Raw genomic sequence first — 24055 nt, 5'->3', positions numbered from 1 at the left:
TTGGGTATCTGCTGACTGATCTATCATTTGGTTCACTAGTTCAGTAACCTTTTTATGCTAGACTAGCTGAAGAGCCCGGCGTTGCCTGGGCATAGTAAATATCTGTGGTTAGTTATAGCACCTCACTTGTCTTATTTTCCCATCACGCCTCTCATTTTCCCAATCACATCTTTCATTTTCCCCCTCACACCTCTCATTTTCTCCCTCACTCCTCTCATTCCCCCCTAACACTTGTCATTTCAACCTCACATCTGTCATTTTCTGATCACTCCACTTTTTTCCTCACTTCTCTCATTTTGCACTCACACCTTTTCATTTTCACCTCACACCTCTCATTTTCACCTCATCACCTCAGTATATACATGTTTGTCATCTCCCTTATATATAGTATACATCTGTATGTCATCTCCTGTATATAGTATATACCTGTATGTCATCTCCCCTGTATATAGTATATACCTGCTGTGTGTCATCTCCCCTATATATAGTATATACCTGAATGTCATCTCCTTCTATATATAGTATATACCTGTATGTCATCTCCTCCTGTATATAGTATATATATGTATGTCATCTCCAATGTATATAGTATATATCTGTGTGTCATCTCCTCCTGTATATAGTATATACCTGCATGTCATCTTCTATATATAGCATATACCTGTATGTCATCTCCTCCTGTATATAGTATATACCTGTAGGTCATCTGCTCCTGTATATAGTATATACCTGTGTGTCATCTCCTCCTGTATATAGTATATACCTGTATGTCATCTCCTCCTGTATATATATGTACCTGTATGTCATCTCCTCCTTTATATAGTATATACCTGTGTCATCTCTCCTGTATATAGTATATATCTGTGTGTCATCTCCCCTATATATAGTATATACCTGTGTGTCATCTCCTCCTGTATTAGACCTCGTTCACACATTATTTGCTCCGTATTTTTACCTCAGTATTTGTAAGCTAAATTGGCAGCCTGATAAATCCCCAGCCAACAGGAAACCCTCCCCCTGGCAGTATATATTAGCTCACACATACACATAATAGACAGGTCATGTGACTGACAGCTGCCGTATTTCCTATATTGTACATTTGTTGTAGTTTGTCTGCTTATTAATCAGATTTTTATTTTTGAAGGCTAATACCAGACTTGTGTGTGTTTTAGGGCGAGTTTCGTTTGTCAAGTTGTGTGTGTTGAGTTGCGTGTGGCAACATGTGTGTAGCAACTTTTTGTGTGTCGAGTTGCATGTGACAGGTTAGTGTAGCAAGTTGTGTGCAGCAAGTTTTGCGCATGGCGAGTTTTGCGCGTGGCGAGTTTTATGTGTGGTGCCTTTTGAGTATGTGAAAGTTTTGTGTGAGGCAACTTTTGCATGTGTTGCAACTTTTGTGCATGTGGCAATTTTTCCGCGTGTGCAAGATTTGCGTGTGGCGAGTTTTCCATGAGGTGAGTTTGGCACGTGTGGCGAGTTTTGCAAGAGCCTAGTTTTTGCATGTGGCGAGTTCTGCGCGTGGCGAGTTTTGAGTGGCGACTTTTGTGTTTCGACTTTTATGTGGCGGGGTTGGTGTATTTGTGGTGAAATGTGTGCTGAGGGTAATATGTGTTCAAGCACGTGGTAGTGTGTGGCGCATTTTGTGTGTGTGTTTATATCCCCGTGTGTGGTGAGTATCCCATGTTGGGGCCCCACCTTAGCAACTGTACGGTATATACTATTTGGCGCCATCGCTCTCACTCTTTAAGTCCCCCTTGTTCACATCTGGCAGCTGTCAATTTGCCTCCTACACTTTTCCTTTCATTTTTTCGCATTATGTAGATAGGAGCAAAATTGTTTGGTGAATTGGAAAGCTCGGGGTTAAAATTTCACCTCACAACATAGCCTATGACGCTCTCGGGGTCCAGACGTGTGACTGTGCAAAATTTTGTAGCTGTAGCTGCGACGCCTCCAACACTTTTCCTTTCACTTTTTTCCCCATTATGTAGATAGGGGCAAAATTGTTTGGTGAATTGGAACGCGCGGGGTTAAAATTTCGCCTCACAACATAGCCTATGACGCTCTCGGGGTCCAGACGTGTGACTGTGCAAAATTTTGTTTCTGTAGCTGCGACGGTGCAGATGCCAATCCCGGACATACACACACACACACACACACACACACACACACACACACACACACACACACACACACACACACACACACACACACACACACACACACACACACACACACACACACACACATTCAGCTTTATATATTAGACTAGTGAAATCCTGTAGTTAAGGTGATATGTATGCTTGTCAGACTCGTCTTTCACTGCTTCTAAGGGTAAAAAGTGACCTCATTGGTCAAAACCTGTCGGATCATTGTATCCTGGAAATATAAGACTGCAGATTGTCTACCAGCCCAAATAGACATTTAGTATTACCACATCCCATTGATTTCTGGCGCAAAGAGACTTTCCTGTACAGTTTTGATTTTCTGCCGTTTTTATTAGACTTATTCAAGACAAAGACATACTAGTAGGAGACAAGAGTGTCTAGCCCTTCTTGACTGGTGGTCGCAAAAATGTATATGGTATAAATGACTTTGCTGACGACCATTGTATACATTTTTTTTTACATAACAGAATGTCTCAGTGGTTTTTAGTTCCGATTCCAGAACTACAGATCTGTGAAGAGGTGAAAGGGTTATTCCCATCTTAATAGATGGATATGTTACTGCTTATTAAAATGTTCAGCCATTCTTGAGATACTAACATTTTTAATTTTGTTTTGTTTATAGCTCGTTGCCTAGAAGACCGACCACCACTGCTGTCTGACTTGTAAGCACTCCAGTTCAGCTGATTAGGAGGTGACAGCGCGCTCCGGCAATCTTGGCCAGTTTTAAAACATTGCTTACCTGGTCAATGGAAAGAAGCTTGTAGGCACTGAGCATTTTCTGCTGTCTAGCGGCAGTGGTCGGTCTCTAAGGTAAAGCTGTAAAGACAAGAAAAGTTAAGGTACCTTCACACATAACGATATTGTTAACGATATCGTTGCTATTTGTGACGTAGCAACGATATCGTTAATGAAATCGTTATGTGTGACAGCGACCAACGATCAGGCCCCTGCTGGGAGATCGTTGGTCGCTGAAGAAAGTCCAGAACTTTATTTCGTCGCTGGACTCCCTGGAGACATCGCTGGATCGGCGTGTGTGACACCGATCCAGCGATGTATTCACTGGTAACCAGGGTAAACATCGGGTAACTAAGCGCAGGGCCGCGCTTAGTAACCAGATGTTTACCCTGGTTACCATGCTAAAAGTAAAAAAAAACAAACAGTACATACTTACCTACAGCCGTCTGTCCTCCAGCGCTGCGCTCTGCACTCCTCCTGTACTGGCTGTGAGCCGGAAAGCAGAGCGGTGACGTCACCGCTCTGCTTTCCGGCTCCCAGACAGTACAGGAGGAGAGCAGAGAAGCAGAGCGCAGCGCTGGAGGACAGACAGCGGTAGGTAAGTATCTAGTGTTTGTTTTTTTTTACTTTTAGCATGGTAACCAGGGTAAACATCGGGTTACTAAGCGCGGCCCTGCGCTTAGTTACCCGATGTTTACCCTGGTTACCGGCATCGTTGGTCGCTGGAGAGCGGTCTGTGTGACAGCTCTCCAGCGACCAAACAGCGACGCTGCAGCGATCCGGATCGTTGTCGGTATCGCTGCAGCGTCGCTTAATGTGAAGGGGCCTTTAGTATCTCAAGAACTGCTAGAAATGTTAATAAGCCATAAGCTTGTATTTACAAGCACTCTCTACCAATACCGTTTATGATCATGTGAATAACCCTTTAAAGGGAACCTGTCAGAAATTGTCATCTATATACGAACTGTGAAATACGTTCGTCTGCTCGGCCTTACTCTAAAGCACTGCAAGGTGTTTAAGAAAAAAATGTAGTTTGAAAAGATATTGGTTTGAGGAGAAGTCATTTTGGTGTAGATACAATCCTTTGATCGCCCATTATTGCATTTTATTTCAATGTACCGACGACCAAAAAAATGTAATTCTGAAGTTTTAATTTTTTTTCTCGTTACGCCATTTAGTGATCAAATTATTTTTTTTATATTGATAGATTGGGCGATTCTAAACGCAACAATACCAAATATATGTATATTTGATTTATATTAATTTATTTTGAATGGGGCGAAAGGGGGGTGATTTGAACTTTTATTTTTTTAATGTTTTTAAAAAACATTTTTTTTTAACTTTTTGCATGCTTCAATAGTCTCCATGGGAGACTAGAAGCTGCAATACTTTGATTGCCTCTGCTACACACAGGCGATGATCAGATCGCTTTTGTGTAGCAGAAATTACAGAATGCTGTAGATAAGCCCCTGATACTGGTGGGCTTAGCTCACCTTCGGTTTTGGGGGTGACAGGTTCCCTTTAAACAGGATGAACTACTTTGATAAATCTGGTGCATTGTAAGACTTTTTAGTCTAAGTTTGCACCGTCTAAGGATTAGACATTATTGAGAAACCTGTCCCATTCTGTGCTTTCTCATATATTTTCTTGTAGATCTAGCTATGGAGACAGAAAATAAGATATTTATTGTGTTAATCTATATTTTCACATTATTGAAACTGATATTTACATGTATTTTAGGGTTAAGGAGACAAAGTATCTGGAGTTGCCTGAAGAAACATTAAAAAAACTGGCTGAAAACATTGAAGAAGAAATATTTAGCTTGTATCGTGATACTAGTGTAAGATATAAAACTAAGTATAGAAGTCTTCTTTTCAACCTGAAGGACCCCAAAAATAAGGTATGTAAATTCTCACAGAAATTCCTTCTATGCATTAAATAGCTTAAACTCACATAAACCTTCAAAATGTTTTGAGTTATAAGCAACTTCAGTGTATTTTTACTAAATAAAGTTTTTTTTTTAGTGCAATTTTTTTTTCGTAAATGAGCCTTTGGGTAAGGGCTCCTTTTCACTTGCGAAAAATATGTGCGAGTCTCGCAGGTTAAAACCAAGCTCTGGCGCTGGCACTTGGGAGCGGAGCGTGCAGCTCCATGTATGCTATGCAGCCGCACGCTCCACTCTGGAGTGCCGGCGCCAGAGCTTGGTTTTAACCTTCGAGACTCGCAAGTTTTTCTCGTAAGTGAAAAGGAGCCTTTAAAGAAGAACACCTATCAACTTTTTTCCCCTAACCTTTGGTAACTGTTAGTGTAGTATAGTATCTGTGTTAGTCCCCGTTCAAACATTCAATATTCGGGCAGTATTTTACATCAATTTCTCTATCGCTTCATTGGGGGACACAGGAACCATGGGTGTGTGCTGCTGCCACTAGGAGGCTGACACTATGAAAATAAAAAAGTTAGCTCCTCCTCTGCAGTATACACCCCACCGACTGGCACTAGGTTAATCAGTTTAGCTTAGTGTCAGTAGGAGGTGGACACGGGTCTCTCAGTAGACCCATATCTACCTCAGTGTGCGTCGTTCATTTTCAGGTACCATGGAGGGATACAGTGTGAACGGTCATAACTGTACTCCCACAAAGAGACTATGAGTATGGCGTGTACTGCCACCCCGTATCCTCGTACGTCTAGTCGGCAGGACCCCAGCCCCTAACACAGAAGCGTGTTTAGGTGATCCGATTGTTGGTCCTGCCCCCGTCTCCCACCCACTCGCCCACCAGAGCCTGTCAGTTTAAGGAGATGCGGATGTCCCACTACGCTGGATTATCGGATGTCTGATCTTTCTTGGATGGGGAGGTACATTCTCTCTCCCCAAAGGTACAGAGTGGAAGATAAGAAGATCAAAGAAGAAAGAAGATCAAACAAGAAAGAAGATCAGAAAGAAAAAAAAAATCCTTTATTTAATAGTGGGCCCATTAATTCAGGTTACCTTTGCAGTGTTTTAGGGCTCTCCTCGCCGCTTCCCCCGTGCTCCGGTGGTCATCTGATGTAATCTAGGTCACGGCTTCTTCCGGGCCTAGCTGCAGAGCGGGGCATCAGAAGTCTTTTCCCCTTTAATTTCGGGGGTATTGGGGGCTGCAGGCATTCTTATGCGGCGTTTTTCAATCCTCCGCACTGCTCCCCCATCCTCCAGCGGTCAGCAGCTCTAATTTAGGTACTGGCTTCACTCGGGCCTAGCTACAGGGCTGGCTCCGCCCCTCTTCTTCCTGCTCTTCGGGTGGGCTTTTCTCCCGCCTGTCTCTTAGTCAGCTCCTTCCTGCTGGGACTTAGCTCTGCCCCCGACGAGTGGCTCCGCCCCAATCCAGCGGCCTAGCTCCGCCCCCTTTCCCCTGACTCAGAGCAGACTTTTCAGCGTGTGTCCCTGAAGTGTGCGCTTTTTCACTCCTGGACCTGGGCACCCTCTTTTGACCGCCATTTTTCCTGTTGGTGGATCCGGATTGTACTTTTTTCCTGTGGAGCCCCCTCTTCCTGGCACAGCAGCCCTACAGTCTGGAGCTGAATACAGGACGAATGCACATACTGAGAGCAGCTGCTCTGCAGACTGACACTCTCCTCGGCATCTCTCTGTCCCCTAACCTTCTGGAATCAGTTAATGGGTCTGCTCATCATGCCTAATTCTAAGGGAGAGTGCTCTCGTCCTCCCACCTCCTCCTCTTCTTCTTCTGCTCTCATCAAACACTTTGTGTGCTCTTCGTGCAAAATCAGGCTACCTTCAAGTCAGTCCTCTCCCCTCTGTCAGGACTGCAGCAGCCCCCCTGTGCCCACCGCCCAGGAGTGCCCTTCTGTCCCAGGTGGGAGTGAGGCCCCTATTCCAGGGTGGGCTTCCTCTGTCACAGTTTGTAGCGGATCTCACCAAGGTGTCCCAGACCCCGGTGTCCGTACTTGATAGGTTGCCCCTCCTGACTTCCGTAGTTGCTAGTGGGTCACAGGAATCCCCGTCTGGGCTTTCCAACGCAGGCCGCAAGTGATCCAATCAGGAGCGTCATTCTACGTCCTCTTCCCGCTCCATCTCGCCCCCAGGTCCTTCCCAGTGGTCTGCCTCTTCTCGATCCTCCTCTCCCTAGCCAGGCGAGGCGTTTTTGGATGCACCATCAGAGGATGATTCAGACCTGGATTCAGAACAAACCTCCAACATGAGGGATATGGTCCAGAGCCTCATTGTTGCGGTCAACCAGACCTTTAGCATCAAGGACACCTCTACGGAACCCACAGATCAGGTGGTTTCGTTTAGACGGTCTTTTCTCCTCATAAAGAATTTGAGGAGGTACTTGCCAGGGAAAGAGAGAACCCGACCAGGCGCTTTCAAAGAGGGAAGCGCCTCTGTGTCCTGAATCCCTTTTCTCCTGAGCTGACCGCCAACTGGACAGCTTCTCCGGCGGTGGACCCGCCAGTTTCCAGACTGTCCATCAACATAGTCCTCTCACTTACTAATGGAGCATCCCTCAAGGATGTCAATGACAGAATTATAGAATCCTTTGCGAAATCAGCCTTCAAAGCGACCGCTTCTACATTATGTCCAGCTTTTGCCTCTGCTTGAGTCTCGAAATCCATAGCCAGATGGGCCAAGTAACTCCGTCAGGGCATTCTTGCTGGAGCTCAACTGGAGGATCTGGCGGATCTCGCCGACCAGATTTCTCATGCAGGGAACTACTTGGTCTCTGCCTCCATGGATGCCGCGTCTTGCGCAGCTCAGGCTTCCAGCAATATCGCGGCTATACGTTGGACTATTTGGCTTAAGGCCTGGCAGGCAGACTTGTCGTCAATAAAGTCCCTTACCAGCCTGCCTTTCCAGTTGTCATGTCTGTTCGGCTCCATGTTGGACCAAATTATTAAGGATGCCATTGGGGGCTCGAGGTTTTTTTATTTCTCCCCAGTCCAAACCTTGCCGGCCTCTTCTGAAGCAACAGTTTCGGTCCTTTCGTCCCTTTTGCCCTTTCACGGCGACAGAGGTGGTTTCCTACCAGCAGAGGCCGCAGTCTCGCCAGGTTAGGAAGAAGGTTTCCTTTAAACCGACCCCTTCCTGGCGTTCCCATAAATCCCAAGGTAGATCCTCCAGGCCTGGACAGGGCAGATCTTCCTCGGCATGACTCGTATCGAGACCCCAGTGTATCTCCCAGGCTGGACGATCATCTCCTTTTTTTTCAGAGACGTTTGGCTCGCATCAGTGGAGGACGCAAGGCTCGGGGAGGTTGTATTCTCAGGATACAAAATAGAGTTTGCTTCGCGATACCGAGATCGATTCTTTGAATCCCGTCCCCCAAGAGGTCCTTCTCTGGTGCCGGGTTTTCTTTGCATCCATCGCTTCCCTTCTCAGTTCGGGGGTACTCGTTCCCGTCCCAGACCGGGAACGTCTCACAGGTTTCTATTTGAACCTGTTTGTGGTGCCGAAAAAAGACGGCGCGGTTCGGCCCATCCTGGATCTCAGGTTACCGAACAAAGGGGTCCGCCTGCGGCATTTCAGGATGGAATCCCTTCCTTTAGTAATTGCTTCTATGGAAGTGCAGGAATTCCTGTGCTCCATAGACATCCAAGACGCTTATCTCCATGTTCCTATTTTCCCAGGGCATCAGAGATACCCGGGTTTTGCGGTACAGCACGACAGTTTCCAGTTTGTCACCCTGTCGTTCAGACTCGCAACCGTTCCCAGGGTTTTCACAAAAATCATGGCAGCCTTGATGGCCATTTTGAGGATCAGAGGTTTAGTGCTCTTGCCGTATCTTGATGATATCCTCATAAAGGCTCCGTCTTTTTCTCGGGCCCAGGAAAGCCTGGCCATCTTTCTCGACACCCTGTCCCGTTTCAGGAAAAAGGTCAACAGGAAAAAGGTCCTGCCTTGTTCTGACTCTGCTGTTTGACACCTGTCAGACAAGGGTTTTTCTTCCCAAAGAGAAGAGAGCAATCCTCCAACAGGGAGTTCATTCTCTACAAGGCCCTTGGCTTCCTTCCTTCCTGAAGGTCCTAGGAAGGATAGTGGCAGCGGCGGCGGTGATCCCTTCCGCCCAATTCCATTCAGGACCACTTCAGCAGGCCATCCTTTCACAGTGGGATGGGTTTGTTCTCTCTCTGGATCGTCCGATTCAGCTCTCTTCCAGAGTCAAACGTCCTCTCAATTGGTGGCTGTCATCCCCTCTCATCCTACAGGGCCTTCCTTCCCATTTACTGGCAGGTAACAACGAACGCCAGCCTTCTTGGCTGGTGTGCCGTATTTCACCATTTGACTGTCCAGGGACGTTGGTCGGCAGAGGAATCCTAACTGCTTATCAACATCCTCGAGATAAGGGCCATTCTTCTGTCCCTCCGTCACTGGGATCTGCCAATCCGAGTTCAGACGGACAATGCCACGGCGGTGGCATATGTCCATCACCAGGGAGGGACTTAAGTGCCTTAGTGATGGTGGAGGTATCCAAGATCCTCCTTTGGGCAGAGGTGACACTTTCAGCAATATCTGCGGTGCATATTCCTGGTATGGACAACTGGGCCGCCGATTTTCTCAGCCTTGAGGGCCTCACGGCATTAAAGTGGTCCCTACATCAAATTTGCCTTAGATGGAGGACCCCGGATGTGTGCCTCATGGCGTCTAGACTGAACAGGAAGGTTCCACGGATCTTCTCCAGGTCCCGCGATCCTCGTGCGGTGGGTACTGATGCCCTGGCCATTTCTTGGTCGCAGTTCATGCTTCCCTTTCTGTTTCTTCGCTTTCCTCCCAGGCTGTTGAAGAAGATCAAGGCGGATGGGGTGACGGTCATTCTGATCTCACCGGATTGGCCCAGAAGGTCTTGGTTCGCAGAGATAATCAATCTTCTCGCCCCCCCCCGGAGACTCCCAGACAGGCCAGGTCTTCTGTCCCAAGGACAGCTCTGCCACCAGAATTCCTGGTCGCTCAATTTAACGCCATGGCTGTTGAACCCGCGGTTTTGAAAGTGTCGGGATTTTCTGATCGGGTGATTCACACCATGATCCAGGCTAGGAAGCCGTCGTCTTCCAGGGTCTAATATCGGACCTGGAAAGCCTTTTTCTGCTGGTGTGAGTCTAATGACATGACATTCCGCCGATGTCCCTTTCTCTCCCTTCCATTCTGGCATTTCTCCAGGCAGTACTTGACGCTGGCCTTGCCCTTAGTTCGCTAAAGGGTCAGGTATCAGCCCTTTCCATTCTTTTCCAGAAGATCTTACTTTCCCGCTCTCAGGTCAGAACTTTTTTTTCAAGGAGTTGCGTATGCATCTGCTCCATACCGGACTCCTGTGGACCCCTGGGACCTTCAATCTTGTTCTGGAGGCCCTGAGGGGTTCTCCCTTTGAACCTCTCCGTGAGGTTTTCCTGTCCGTTCTGTCCTGGAAGGTGGTGTTTCTTGTGGCCATCACCTCCATTAGGCGCGTCTCGGAGTTGGTGACTCTTTCCTGTCGCCCCCTTTCTTGGTTCTTCACAAGGATATGGTCGTTTTGCGACCTCCGCCTGCCTTCCTTCCCAAGGTGGTGTCCACCTTTCACCTGAATGAGGGTATTGTCCTCACTTCCTTTTGTCCTGCTCCGACTCATTCTCTGGAGCGTTCACTGAACAGGTTAGACCTGGTCAGGGTGGTGAGGATCTGTCAGGATAGGACCGCCCCTTTAGGAAGATGGACTCTCTATTCGTCATTCCAGATGGTGCGCGAAGAGGCCTGCCGGCCTCCAAGTTTACGATGGCTCGCTGGATCAGAACTGGAATTTCGGAGGCTTACCGGGTCAAGAACAGAGTGCCTCCCCCCTGGGATTAAGGCTCACTCTACCTGGCAGTAGGCGCCTCCTGGGCAGTACACCATGGGGCATCCGCCCTACTACTTGGCAAAGCGGTAACCTGGTCTTCCATTCACACGTTTGCCCAATCTTATAAGGTCCAGCCTAGGCAGAAGGATCTTGCAGACGGCAGTGGTGAGTTCTCCGACCTGAATGGAGTTTTCTGCTGTTCCCTCCCCAGGGACTGCTTTGGGACGTCCCATGGTTCCTGTGTCCCCCATTGAAGCAATAGAGAAAACAGGATGTTTGGTTGCTTACCGTAAAATCTGTTTCTCGGAGCCTTCATTGGGGGACACAGATCCCACCCATGTTTATCAACTCCTTTTCTGTGTTCTATTGTTATAGTTTGAGATGTCTGTTTTGTTTTCTTTCTATCTTGTTGCTTCTACTACTTTCTCACTAACTGATTAACCTAGTGCCAGTCGGTGGGGTGTATACTGCAGTGGAGGAGCTAACATTTTTATTTGCATAGTGTCAGCCTCCTAGTGGCAGCAGCATACACCCATGGTTTCTGTGTCCCCCAATGAAGGATCCGAGAAACAGATTTACGGTAAGCAACCAAAAATCCTGTTATTTGTAAGCCTAAGCCAGGAGGGGAAAAGTCAGAGGAAAAGTATAATAGAAACACATGCACCATTTCTGCATTTTTCACCCATTCCTGGTTTTGGCACACAAATACTGAGGTACAGTGGCTTGCAAAAGTACTCACTCCCTTCCCTTTGGCATTTTGTAGCTGAAAACTTCAGCATGCATAACTATTCACCCCCTAAAGTTAGTACCGTATTTTTCGGACTATAAGATGCACTTTTTCCCCAAAAAAGTTGGGAGGAAAATGGGGGGATGTCTTATAGCGCGAGCGCAGGCTTACCGGGGGGTTGTGGTAGAGGTGTGGCGATGCTGCGGCGGTGGTCTGTGCGGAGTGCACCTGAGCAGAGTCCATTCTTCAGGATGCCAGCTGCATAAATGTGGCGGCCTGCGGCCCTGTGTCCACAGGGAGCAGAGCGCATCACTGGTTTATCTACAGCCATCTTCCTAAAGACGTGGGCCAATGGAGGCTTCAGGAAAATGTCCACTGAGATCTCAATCTGCGCATGCGCGGCCTCCGGCAGCCATTTTCCTGAAACCGTTGGCGGCCCTCGGCTTCAGGAAGATGGCCGCAGGGAAATCAATGATGCGCTCTGCTCACTGTGGACACCGGGCCATGGTGCCACCACATTTCTGCTGCCGGCATCCTGAAAAAGGGACCCTGAGCTCAGGGGCACTCCGCACCTCCCACCGCCACAGCATTGCATCACCGCCGGCATCCAGAGGATAGGATCCTGCTCCAGGTCTGCCTCACCGCCGACACCGGACCCGCAACATCGCACCCCGGGACTGGAGCAGTGCCCCACTTCTGCCGCCGGCTTTCTAAGGAAGGGACCATGCCTTCTGTGACCCCACCTTCTGTGACCCTGTTGTACCACCGCCGGCTTTCAGGTAAAATACCTTAAATTCGGACATTAAGACGGACCCCCATCTTATAAAAATCTTTTTTCTGCTATTTTCCACCCCAAAATTTGAGGTGCATCTTATAGTCCGGTGCGTCTTATAGCCTAAAAATGTACTTTGTAGAGCTTCCTTTTGCAGCAATTGCAGATGCTAGTTGCTTTGGATAAGTCTCAATGAGCTTTCCACATCTTGCCACTGTTTTTTTTTGCCCATTTCTCAAGGAAAAACTGCTTCAGCTTCAAGTTAGATGGTTTTCTCTGGTGAACAGAAATCGCCAAGTCTGACCACAGCTTCTCAATTGGATTCAGGTTTGGACTTTGACTAGGCAACTCAAAAACATTTACACGTTTCCCCTTAAATCACTCAAGTGTTGCTTTAGCAGTATGCTGTGGGTCATTGTCTTGTTAAAAGGTGAACCTCCGGTCCAGTCTCAAATCACTGACAGACTGAAACAGGGTTTGCTCAAGAGTATCCCTGTATTTCGCTTATAACCTCCACCTTTCCCTTGACTCAGTCCATTTCCCCTGTTTTTGCTGCCGAAAAACATCCCCTCTGCACATGCTGCCACCACAATGTTTCACTGTGGGGATGGTATTCTTGGGTTGATGAGCTGTGTTGGTTTGGCGCCAGATATAGTGTTTACCTTGGTGGCCAAAAAAATAAATTTTGATCTCATCTGACCGCAGCACCTTCCTCCATACATTTGGAATGGTCTACCACATGTCTTTTGGAAAACTCAAAACGAACCTTTCTATTTTTGTGTGTTAGTAAAGGCTTTTTTCTGGTCACTCTTCCATAAAGGCCACCTCAATGGAGTGTACGGCTTATTGTAGTCGCCTGGACAGATAATCCAGTCTCTGCTTGTGAACTTTGCAGCTCCTACAGGGTTACCTTTGGTCTCTGTTCTTCATCTCTGATCAATGCCCTCCTTGTCCAGGCTAAGAGTTTTGATGGGCAGCTATGTCTTGGCAGGTTTGTTGTGGTAACATGTTCTTTCCATTTGATGATAATGGATTTGATGGTGGTGGATATTTGTTTATAATCCAACCTTTACTTGTACTTCTCAACTTTTCCCTTACTTGTTTGGAGATTTCCTTGGTCTTCATGGTGTTGTTTGGTTAGTGGTTCCTTTTGCTTAATGGTGTTGCAGCCTCTGTGTCCTTTCAAAAAAAGTGTTTATATACTTGCGAACCATGTGACACTTAGATTTCACACAGGTGGAGTTCCTTTCACTAAGCATGTGACTTAGGCCGGGGTCACACTACCATAGACTATCGACGAGTGCTATGCGAGAAAACATCACATAGCACTCGGACCAGTGTTAATCTGGGGGCAGCTCACATCACCGTTTTTTTTTCCGGCCGTATTCTACCTGCATGTAAAATCGCAGCATGCTGCGATTTTATGCGTATATCGGCCAAGTCTCACCAATGCAAGGCTATGGGTGCGAGAAAACATCGGACACCACACGAAACATGCGAGTGCTGTCCGATGTTTGCGCACTGATGTCCTTTGAAAAGCCGGCGATTCATGTGCGTGTACAGTAAAATCACACTGACAGGTAAAAATAGAATAGATAGAATATATGTATATATATACTATATATATATATATATATGTGTGTATATATATATATATATATATATATATATATATATGTATATGTATATATATATATATATTGCATAGAGAGAAAGAAGAAAATCCGGTAAATCATCTGCAGTGTTCTGTAAAATCATGGCAGGAGCCGACAGGATAGAAGAGGTAGATTACATACGGTAAATACAAATAGAATAGGTAGATGTACAGTACAGTGTGTGCAAATTACTGGGCATGTATTTAATTAATAAAAGATTATTTTTCTGAAAAAATTGGTGTGGCCTACCAAACAATTTTCATAACCAGCAGAGGGAAAGCTGACGACTGGGGACAAATGTTTATAGCCTGAGAAGGGGGTAATACCCATGGAGTTTCCCAGGCTATTAATATCAGCTCACAACTGTATACTTAGCCTTTACTGGCTATTAAAATGAGGGACCCCCTAAAAATAATGTGGGGTCCCCTCATAATTAAACCAGAAAAGGCTATGCAGACAGCTGCAGGCTGATGTTAATAGCCTAAGAAGGGGCCATGGATACTGCCCCCCCCAGCTAAAAACATCAGCTCTCAGCTGCCCCAGGAAAGGCACATCTTTAAGATGCACCAATTGTGGCAATTAGCTTCACTTTTCCCACTTGCCCTGTAGCGGTGGCAAGTGGCGTGATAGTTGGGGTGGGTTGATGTCATCAAGCCCTGAGGTTAGTAATGGAGAAGCGTCAATAAGATGCTCCTATTATTATCCCCATAGTCACATTGTAAGAAAACACAGACAATTTTTCACAGTGATCTGCTGTGAAGACACTGAGCTTGAACTGCGGTGACCTCATCACTGACTTTTTCCACGGTCCAAAGGTCACCGCAGTTCAGCCTGGCTGGGAGCGCCTCCTCAGTGATGTCACTGAGGCTGCGCTCAAAGCATCTCATTCACCAGTGATTGTCAGCGTGGACCTTCACATCTTGGCACCGTCCAGGTTGAAAACTAATTATCCCCCAGACATGGATTACAGCGTGGGACAGAACAACCGACAGGTATGGTATATGGTTGCTTTTTATTTTTATTTTATTACAGGAGATCAAGGGCTTTGGTGGAATTAGGTGAGGTCGTAAGTATGGTTTAATTAAGAATATTAAAGGAGTCTGTGTCCTTTCAATTAAAGGGCTTTTTTCTGGATGTCTGTGTTTTCTTACAATGTGATTATTGGGTTAGTAATGGGGGTCGTCTTATTCACACCTCTCCATTACTAACATCGGGGCTTGATGTCACCTGACGGTGACATCAACCCCCCCCAACTATTACCCCACTTGCCACCGCTACAGGCAAGTGGGAAGAGCAAGGCCAAGTGCCAGAATTGGCGCATCTTAGAGATGTGCCTTTTCTGGGGCGGCTGAGAGTTGATGTTTTTAGCCAGTATCCATGGCCCCTTCCTAGGCTATTAATATCAGACCGCAGCTGTCTGCATAGCCCTTGCTGGTTATTAATTATGGGGGGACCCCACATAATTTTTTTGGAGGTCCCCTATCTTAATAGCCAGTAAACGCTAAGTATACAGTTGTGAGTTGATATTAATAGCCTAGGAAGCTCCATGTGTATTACCCCCTTCCCAGGCTATAAACATCTGCCCCCAGTCATCGACTTTCCCTCTGCTGGTTACGAAAATTGCACAGGAGCCCACGTCATTTTTTTGGGGAAAATAATCTTTTAATAATTAAATGTCCAGTAATTTGCACGCACACTGTACTAATTGTATTTGTCACAGACATTTATATATCTACCTATTCTATTTGTTTTTACTGTATGTGATCCATCCCTTCTATCCTGTCGGCTCCTGCAGTGATTTTACAGAACATGGCAGCTGATTTACCGGCTTTTCTTGTATCTATTTCTCTATGCAAAATAAATACATATATATATATATATATATATATATATATATATATATATATATATATATAGCTCTGGCAAAAATTAAGAGACGACTGCAAAATGTTCATATTGTCTGATTTTTCTCTTTATAGGTATATTTTTTGAGTAAAATTTAAATTGTTCATTTATTCTATAAGCTTCAGACAAGTAATTTCCAAGTAATAAATTTTTTTTTTTTTTCTGAAAGGGAGAAATGGTCAAAAATTGAAAGAAAACAATTTAGAAACAACAATACTAATGTTTTAACTCAGTGAGAGTTAAGAAATCAATATTTTGTGGAATAACCAAGATTTTTAATCACAGCTTTCATGCTTTCCACCAGTCTTTTGCTTATGGCGCAAAAATGTTAGCAGTTCTTTTTTGTTTGATGGCTTGTGACTATTGATCATCCTCTTGATTACATTCCGAGGTTTTCAATGGGGTTCAGGTCTGGAGATTTGGCTGCCCATGACAGGGTTTTAATGTGGCGGTCTCTTAATTTTTGCCAGAGCTGTATATATGTGTGTCACGACCAAAAGTTTGGACACACCTTCTCATTTAAAGATTTTTCTGTATTTTCATGACTATGAAAATTGTACATTCACACTGAAGGCATCAAAACTATGAATTAACACATGTGGAATTATATACTTAACAAAAAAGTGTGAAACAGCTGAAGCAAATCATACTTCTGTGAAATCACACTGTCCACTTAGGAAGCATCACTGATTGACAATCAATTTCACATGCTGTTGTGCAAATGGAATAGACAACAGATGGAAATTATTGGCAATTATCAAGACATTCTCAATAAAGGAGTGGTTCTGCAGGTGGGGACCATAGACCACATCTCAGTACCAATGCTTTCTGGCTGATGTTTTGGTCACTTTTGAATGTTGGTTGTGCTTTCACCCTCGTGGTAGCATGAGACGGACTCTACAACCCACTCTAGTGGCTCAGGTAGTGCAGCTCATCCAGGATGGCACATCAATGTGAGTTGTGGCAAGAAGTTTTGCTGTGTCTGTCAGCGTAGTGTCCAGAGGCTAGAGGCGCTACCAGTAGACAGGCCAGTACACCAGGAGACGTGGAGTGGGCTGTAGGAAGGCAACAACCCAGCAGTAGGACCGCTACCTCAGCCTTTGTGCAAGGAGGAACAAGAGGAGCACTGCCAGAGCCCTGCAAAATGACCACTAGCAGGCCACAAATGTGCATGTGTCTGCACAAACGGTTAGAAACTGACTCCATGAGGATGGTCTGAGTGCCTGACGTTCACAGATGGGGGTTGTGCTCACAGCCCAACACTGTGCAGGATGCTTGGCATTTGCCACAGAACACCAGGATTGGCAAATTCGCCACTGGCGCCCTGTGCTCTTCACAGATGAAGGCAGGTTCACACTGAGCATGTGACAGACGTGACAGAGTCTGGAGATGCAATGGAGAGCAATCTGCTGCCTGCAACATCCTTCCGCATGACCGGTTTGGCAGTGGGTCTGTAATGGTGTGGGGTGGCATTTCTTAGGAGGGCTGCACAGCCCTCCATGTGCTCACCAGAGGTAGACTGACTGCCATTAGGTCCCGAGACGAGATCCTCAGACCCTTTGTGAGACCATATGCTAGTGCGGTTGGCTCTGGGTTCCTCTTAATGCAGGACAATGCCAGACCTCATGTGACTTGAGTGTGTCAGAAGTTCCTGCAAGATGAAGGCATTGAAGCTATGGAATGACCCGCCTGTTTCCCAGACCTGAATCCAATCAAGCACATCATGCCTCGTTCCATCCAGCAATGCCATAATAATAATAATAATTTTTATATAGCGCTAACATATTCCGCAGCGCTTTACAGGTTGCACACGTTACACCACAGACTGTCCAGGACTTGACTGATGCTTTAATCCAGGTATTGGAGGAAATCTCTCAGGAGAACATCTGTCGCCTCATTAGGAGCATGCCCAGGCGTTGTAGGGAGTTCATACAGGCACGTGGAGGCCACACACACACTGCTGAGCATCATTTCCTTATCTTGTGGCATTTCCACCAAAATTGGATAAGTCTGTAATTTGATTTTGCTGTTTGATTTTGATTATTATTCCAAATCCAGACCTCTATGGGATATTAAATTTGATTTACATTGACCATTTTTTATGTTTAGCAGAACGTTCTCTACGGTGTCTCCAAACTCTGTCACGTCTCTCACATCTGTCAATCTTGGTGTAGCAAATTCCAATCGCCCTGCACGGTGTTGTGCTTAAAAGTAGCTGAGCTGGCATTACATATCCATTCACTATAATGAGGCAGTAGAATTTCTCTGGACTCTATCGGGCCTCAGTTCAAAGTTGTCCTTCTTTTCAGAAGTGCACAAAACTGTGGCAGGCAGTGCTTTTATGCACACCTAAAAAGACGAATACCGTCAGATCATAGGCCAGACAACGTCCACAGTGCCTCAATCTGCCTCATTATAGCGAATCTTCATTTGGGGGTTCCGTGTGAATCACTTATTTCAATGATTTACATGGAAACCCCAGTGTAGGCGCTCAACCTAGAGCGCAGGATAAATGTGAGCTGAGCCTAACTGCGTTCTTTGTGAGGCAGAATGAACAAACCAAGCAATTCAGGAATAGGTTTTTTTAATGCTGTTCCCCGTATGGTAAAATTGATGACGGCTTTGTTTTTCTAGTCAGTACTATTACAGCGATACCACGTGTCCTTTTTTTTTGTATAAAACTTCAAATTTGGGATATAATAATATGTTTTTCTTTTCTTCTTTTTGTGATTTATAAAAAATATTTTAATATTTTTTTTTAACTTGTTTTTACTTATTTTGCTTAGTTCCTCCATGGGACTTTGACTTTCAGCAACCTGATCGCTGTTATAAACCATTGCAATGGTTTATAACTGTCAGCGCTGCACTGACACAAGCCCCTTAGACCATGCTCTGCTCATGGTCTAAGGTGCTTTCCGTATCCTGGTAAGTGGGATGACGACATCTGGTCACCATAGCAACAATAGTTCTCCTGCGATGACGTTGCTTCAGGAACCGAACTAAAGGCAGAAGCAGCCCCCTACCTCTGCTTGCCTTCTAAATCCTGCAATCGATATGCAATCGATATACTATAAATGTGCGAGATGGGAATACCCGTCTAATGAAATTGGCGCTGGAATAAACTGTGCCAAATTTATTAAAAGCCACGTACCTCTTTAACTCGCTTAGGACGCAGCCACATTATATTTTTTAATTTTCATTTTTCCTTTCCTTTATCAAATAGCATAGCTTTTTCACTTTTAGGCCGGGGTCAGACTAGTGATGAACTCAGACCAGTATTAATCTGTGGGGCAGCTCACATCGGAGATTTGTTGTCGGCCGTTATCTTTGTGCGAGTGAAATCGCAGCATGCTGCAATAGTCACCGACACTCGGCCAAGTCTCTCTGCTCACTCGCACCCATATAAGCCTATGGGTGCAAGTGAGACAACGCACATCACTCGGAAACCATTAATTTTACCATATAGAGAAGGGAAAAAGGGCAACTTAAATAAAAATCTAAAGTTTGCCCCCCCCCCCCAAAAAAAAAGGCAACTCTGCCATTTTTTTTACATTGTTTATTAGTTGGATCAACTAATTTTACAGTATATTGTCACCAATCAGACTTTTACGGGCACCGTGATACCAAATATATATATATTTTTTATTTTTAAGATTTTTTCTATTTTTAACTGTGGCATTTTTTTTTCTTTAATTTTTTTTTTTTTTGCTTTTATTATCAGTTCCTATATCGAATTTTCACCTGTGATCGTCTGATTGCTTGTTCTATATATGTCAATACCGCAGTATTGCTGTAAATCTCACAAGCAGTTCTTGTATGTCATACACTCTGCTCTTATCTTTTTCAGGGTTTCTTTCAACGTGTGGTATTAGGGGAGATCACCCCACAACGTCTGGTTCTGATGAGTCCTGCAGAAATGGCTCGCCAGGAGCTGACTGACTGGAGGAACCAGGAGAGGCAGCACGTAAGCTAGAACTTTGGCAAGACAGCAGGATTTTGCTTTTAGCCAGACTCGATACCATAACTCTTCTCCCTCTGTTCTAGACTTTGGAGATGATTAAGAAAACAGAGAAGGAACTACATCAAAAACAGCAAATGATAAAGCTCACACACAAGGGACTGATTGAAATCGATACATCTCCAGATCAAATGTTTACCTTGGAGGATCTGTCTGTGAGTAAATATCTGAGATGGAATACTGCAAGTGTGTGAATGTCGGCATTATCCGATCTCGGAAAGGAAATCAACAGACATGCACAGTTATCCTCATTAAAGCCTATGGGGGATACAGAGACAGGCTTGTGGTGCCAGCTATTTTGTTATCTCCCATACACTTTAACCCCTTCACCCCAAAGCCTGTTTTCACCTTCCTGACCAGGCCAATTTTTACAATTCTGACCACTGTCCCTTTATGAGGTTATAACTCTGGGAACGCTTCAACGAATCCCGGTGATTCTGAGATCGTTTTCTCGCAACACATTGTACTTTAGGTTAGTGGCAAAATTTCTTTGATATGACTTGCATTTATTTATGAAAAAAATAGAAATTTGGCGAAAATGTTGAAAATTTCGCAATTTTCAAACTTTTTATGCCCTTATATAAGAGAGTCACAAAATAGTTAATAAATAACATTTCCCACATGTCTACTTTCTATCAGCACAATTTTTGAAACACAGTTTTTTTGTTTGTTAAGACGTTATAAGAGTTAAAATTTGACCATCGATTTCTCATTTTTACAACAAAATTTGCAAAACCATTTTTTTGGGACCACCTCACATTTAGGGTATGTTCACACGTTCAGGATTTCCATCCTTTTTTTTTCAGGACAGTTTTTTTAAAAAACTGCAGCTCTTGGCAGAAAACTTAGGTCCTTTTTTTGGTCCTTTTTTTGATGCGTTTTTTGATGCGTTTTTTTATCCTTTTTTTATGCAGTTTTCTATGCAGAGACTGTGTGTTTCCTAGGAAGCTTTTTAGGGCTAAAATGGCTGAAAATACCCTAACCCTACCCCTAACCCTAACCCTACCCCTAACCCTACCCCTAACCCTACCCCTAACCCTAACCCTACCCCTAACCCTAACCCTACCCCTACCCCTATTCTAACCTTAGTAAAAAAAAAAAAAAAAAAAAATTCTTAATTTTTTTATTGTCCCTACCAATGGGGGTGACAAAGTGGGGGGGGTGTCATTTACTATTTTTTTATTTTGATCACTGAGATAGGTTATATCTCAGTGATCAAAATGCACTTTGGAGCGAATCTGCCGGCCGGCAGATTCGGCGGGCGCACTGCGCATGCGCCCGCCATTTTGCAAGATGGCGGCGCCCAGGGAGAAGACGGCCGGACGGACACCGGGACGCCGGGTAAGTATAAGGGGGGGAGATTAGGGCACGGGGGGGCATCGGAGCACTGGGGGGGGCATCGGAGCACGGGGGGGGGGGCATCGGAGCACGGGGGGGCGGGATCGGAGCACGGGGGGGCAGCCACACTCCGCCCACGCACTTCCGCCCGCTCCCCCGCACTTCCTGCTGCAGCGGTTCTGCACATCAAATCGCAGTAAAACCCGCAGATATATTTTTGATCTGCGGGTTTTACTGCGATTTTGACCTCACAATGGAGGTCTATGGGTGCAGAACCGCTGCGGTTCAGGAAAAAGAAGTGACATGCTCCTTCTTTTTTGCCGCAGCTATTCTGCGCGGCTTTTTAAACGAAATTACGGATCATGTGCACAGCAGTGACTGTTTTCCATAGGGTTACATTGTTATGTACCCTGCATGGAAAACAGCTGCGGAACCGCAGCGGCAAAACCGCTGCGGTTCCGCAGTAAAAAACGCACTGTGTGAACATGGCCTTAAAGTGACTTTGAGGAGCCTATACAGTCATGGCCAAAAGTATTGACACCTCTGCAATTCTGTCAGATAATACTCAGTTTCTTCCTGAAAATGATTGCAAACACAAATTATTTGGTATTATTATCTTGATTTAATTTGTCTTAAATGAAAAAACACAAAAGAGAATGAAGCAAACAGCAAAACATTGATCATTTCATACAAAACTCCAAAAATGGGCCAGACAAAAGTATTGGCACCCTCAGCCTAATACTTGGTTGCACAACCTTTAGCCAAAATAACTGCGACCAACCGCTTCCGGTAACCATCAATGAGTTTCTTACAATGCTCTACTGGAATTTTAGATTATTCTTCTTTGGCAAACTGCTCCAGGTCCCTGATATTTTGAAGGGTGCCTTCTCGAAACTGCCATTTTTAGATCTCTCCACAGGTGTTCTATGGGATTCAGGTCTGGACTCATTGCTGGCCACTTTAGAAGTCTCCAGTGCTTTCTCTCAAACCATTTTCTAGTGCTTTTTGAAGTGTGTTTTGGGTCATTGTCCTGCTGGAAGACCCATGACCTCTGAGGGAGACCCAGCTTTCTCACACTGGGCCCTACATTATGCTGCAAAATTTGTTGGTAGTCTTCAGACTTCATAATGCCATGCACACGGTCAAGCAGTCCAGTGCCAGAGGCAGCAAAGCAACCCCAAAACATCAGGGAACCTCTGCCATGTTTGACTGTAGGGACTGTGTTCTTTTCTTTGAATGCCTCTTTTTTTCTCCTGTAAACTCTATGTTTATGCCTTTGCCCAAAAAGCTCTACTTTTGTCTCATCTGACTAGAGAACATTCTTCCAAAACGTTTTAGGCTTTTTCAGGTAAGGTTTGGCAAACTCCAGCCTGGCTTTTTATGTCTCGGGGTAAGAAGTGGGGTCTTCCTGGGTCTCCTACCATACACTCCCTTTTCATTCAGATGCCGACGGATAGTACGGGTTGACACTGTTGTACCCTCGGACTGCAGGGCAGCTTGAACTTGTTTGGATGTTAGTCGAGGTTCTTTATCCAACATCCGCACAATCTTGCGTTGAAATCTCTTGTCAATTTTTCTTTTTCGTCCACATCTAGGGAGGTTAGCCACAGTGCCATGGGCTTTAAACTTCTTGATGACACTGCGCATGGTAGACACAGGAACATTCAGGTATTTGGAGATGAACTTGTAGCCTTGAGATTGCTCATGCTTCCTCACAATTTGGTTTCTCAAGTCCTCAGACAGTTCTTTGGTCTTCTTTCTTTTCTCCATGCTCAATGTGGTACACACAAGGACACAGGACAGAGGTTGAGTCAAATTTAATCCATGTAAACTGGCTGCAAGTGTGATTTAGTTATTGCCAACACCTGTTAGGTGCCACAGGTAAGTTACAGGTGCTGTTAATTACACAAATTAGAGAAGCATCACATGGTTTTTCGAACAGTGCCAATACTTTTGTCCACCCCCTTTTTTATGTTTGGTGTGGAATTATATTCAATTTGGCTTTAGGACAATTCTTTTTGTGTTTTTTCATTTAAGACAAATTAAATGAAGATAATAATACCAAATAATTTGTGTTTGCAATCATTTTCAGGAAGAAAATGAGTATTATCTGACAGAATTGCAGGGGTGTCAATACTTTTGGCCATGACAGAAAATACCTCAAATTGACACCATTCTAAAAACTGCACCCCTCAGGGTGCTCAAAACCACATTCAAGATGTTTATTAGCCTTCAGATGCTTCACATGAATTTTAGCAATGTGGAAGGAAAAAATATTTAACTTTATTTCACAAAAATTTAGCTTTAAACCTAATTTTCAAAAGGGTAACAGGAGACAATGGACCATACATTTTGTTGTGCAATTTTTCCTGAGCATGCCAATACCCCATATGTGGGAGAAATCTACTGTTTGGTGTTTGGGCACACGGCAGGGCTCGGAAGGGAAGGTGCGCCATTTGACTTTTTGAATGTAAAATTTGATGTAATAATTAGAGGATGCCATGTTGAGTTTGGAGAGCCCCTGATGTGCCTAAACATTGGCAACCCCCAACAAGTGACACCACTTTGGAAACTAGACCTCTTAGGGAACTTATCTAGATGTGTATTGAGCACCTTGAACACACAGGTGCTTCACAGAAGTTTCTAACATAGAGCCGTGAAAATAAAAAAAATTCAAATTTTTTCCAGATAAATCTTTTTTAGCTCCAAATTTTGCATTTTCATAAGGGTAAAAGGAGAAATTGCTCCATAAAATTTGTTGTGCAATTTCTCCTGAGTACGCCAATACCCCATATGTGGGGGAATACTATTGTTTGGGCGCACAGCAGCTCTTGGAATAGAAGGACCGCCATTTGACTTTTTCAATGCAAAGTTTGATGGAATAATTAGCTGACGCCATGTCACGTTTGTAGAGCCCCTGACAGGGACAGACACACCGCATGTG

The 24055-nt window shown here is 44.9% G+C and overlaps 1 protein-coding gene across 1 annotated transcript in view; it reads left to right on the top strand.

Moving 5' to 3' along the window:
* Positions 1–24055, top strand: part of SPOCD1 (SPOC domain containing 1) — a 176316-nt gene that overhangs the window by 107464 nt on the left and 44797 nt on the right. Inside the window, exons 5-7 of the mRNA XM_069760158.1 lie at positions 4638–4797; positions 19603–19719; positions 19800–19928. Coding sequence (XP_069616259.1) covers positions 4638–4797; positions 19603–19719; positions 19800–19928 — 406 coding nt within the window. The remainder of the gene's footprint in view (positions 1–4637; positions 4798–19602; positions 19720–19799; positions 19929–24055) is intronic.

The sequence above is a fragment of the Ranitomeya imitator genome, chromosome 3, assembly GCF_032444005.1.
Source record: "Ranitomeya imitator isolate aRanImi1 chromosome 3, aRanImi1.pri, whole genome shotgun sequence".
NCBI lineage: Eukaryota > Metazoa > Chordata > Amphibia > Anura > Dendrobatidae > Ranitomeya > Ranitomeya imitator.
Note: the sequence above shows the minus strand (reverse complement) of the source record. Positions and strands in the feature narration are given on the sequence as shown.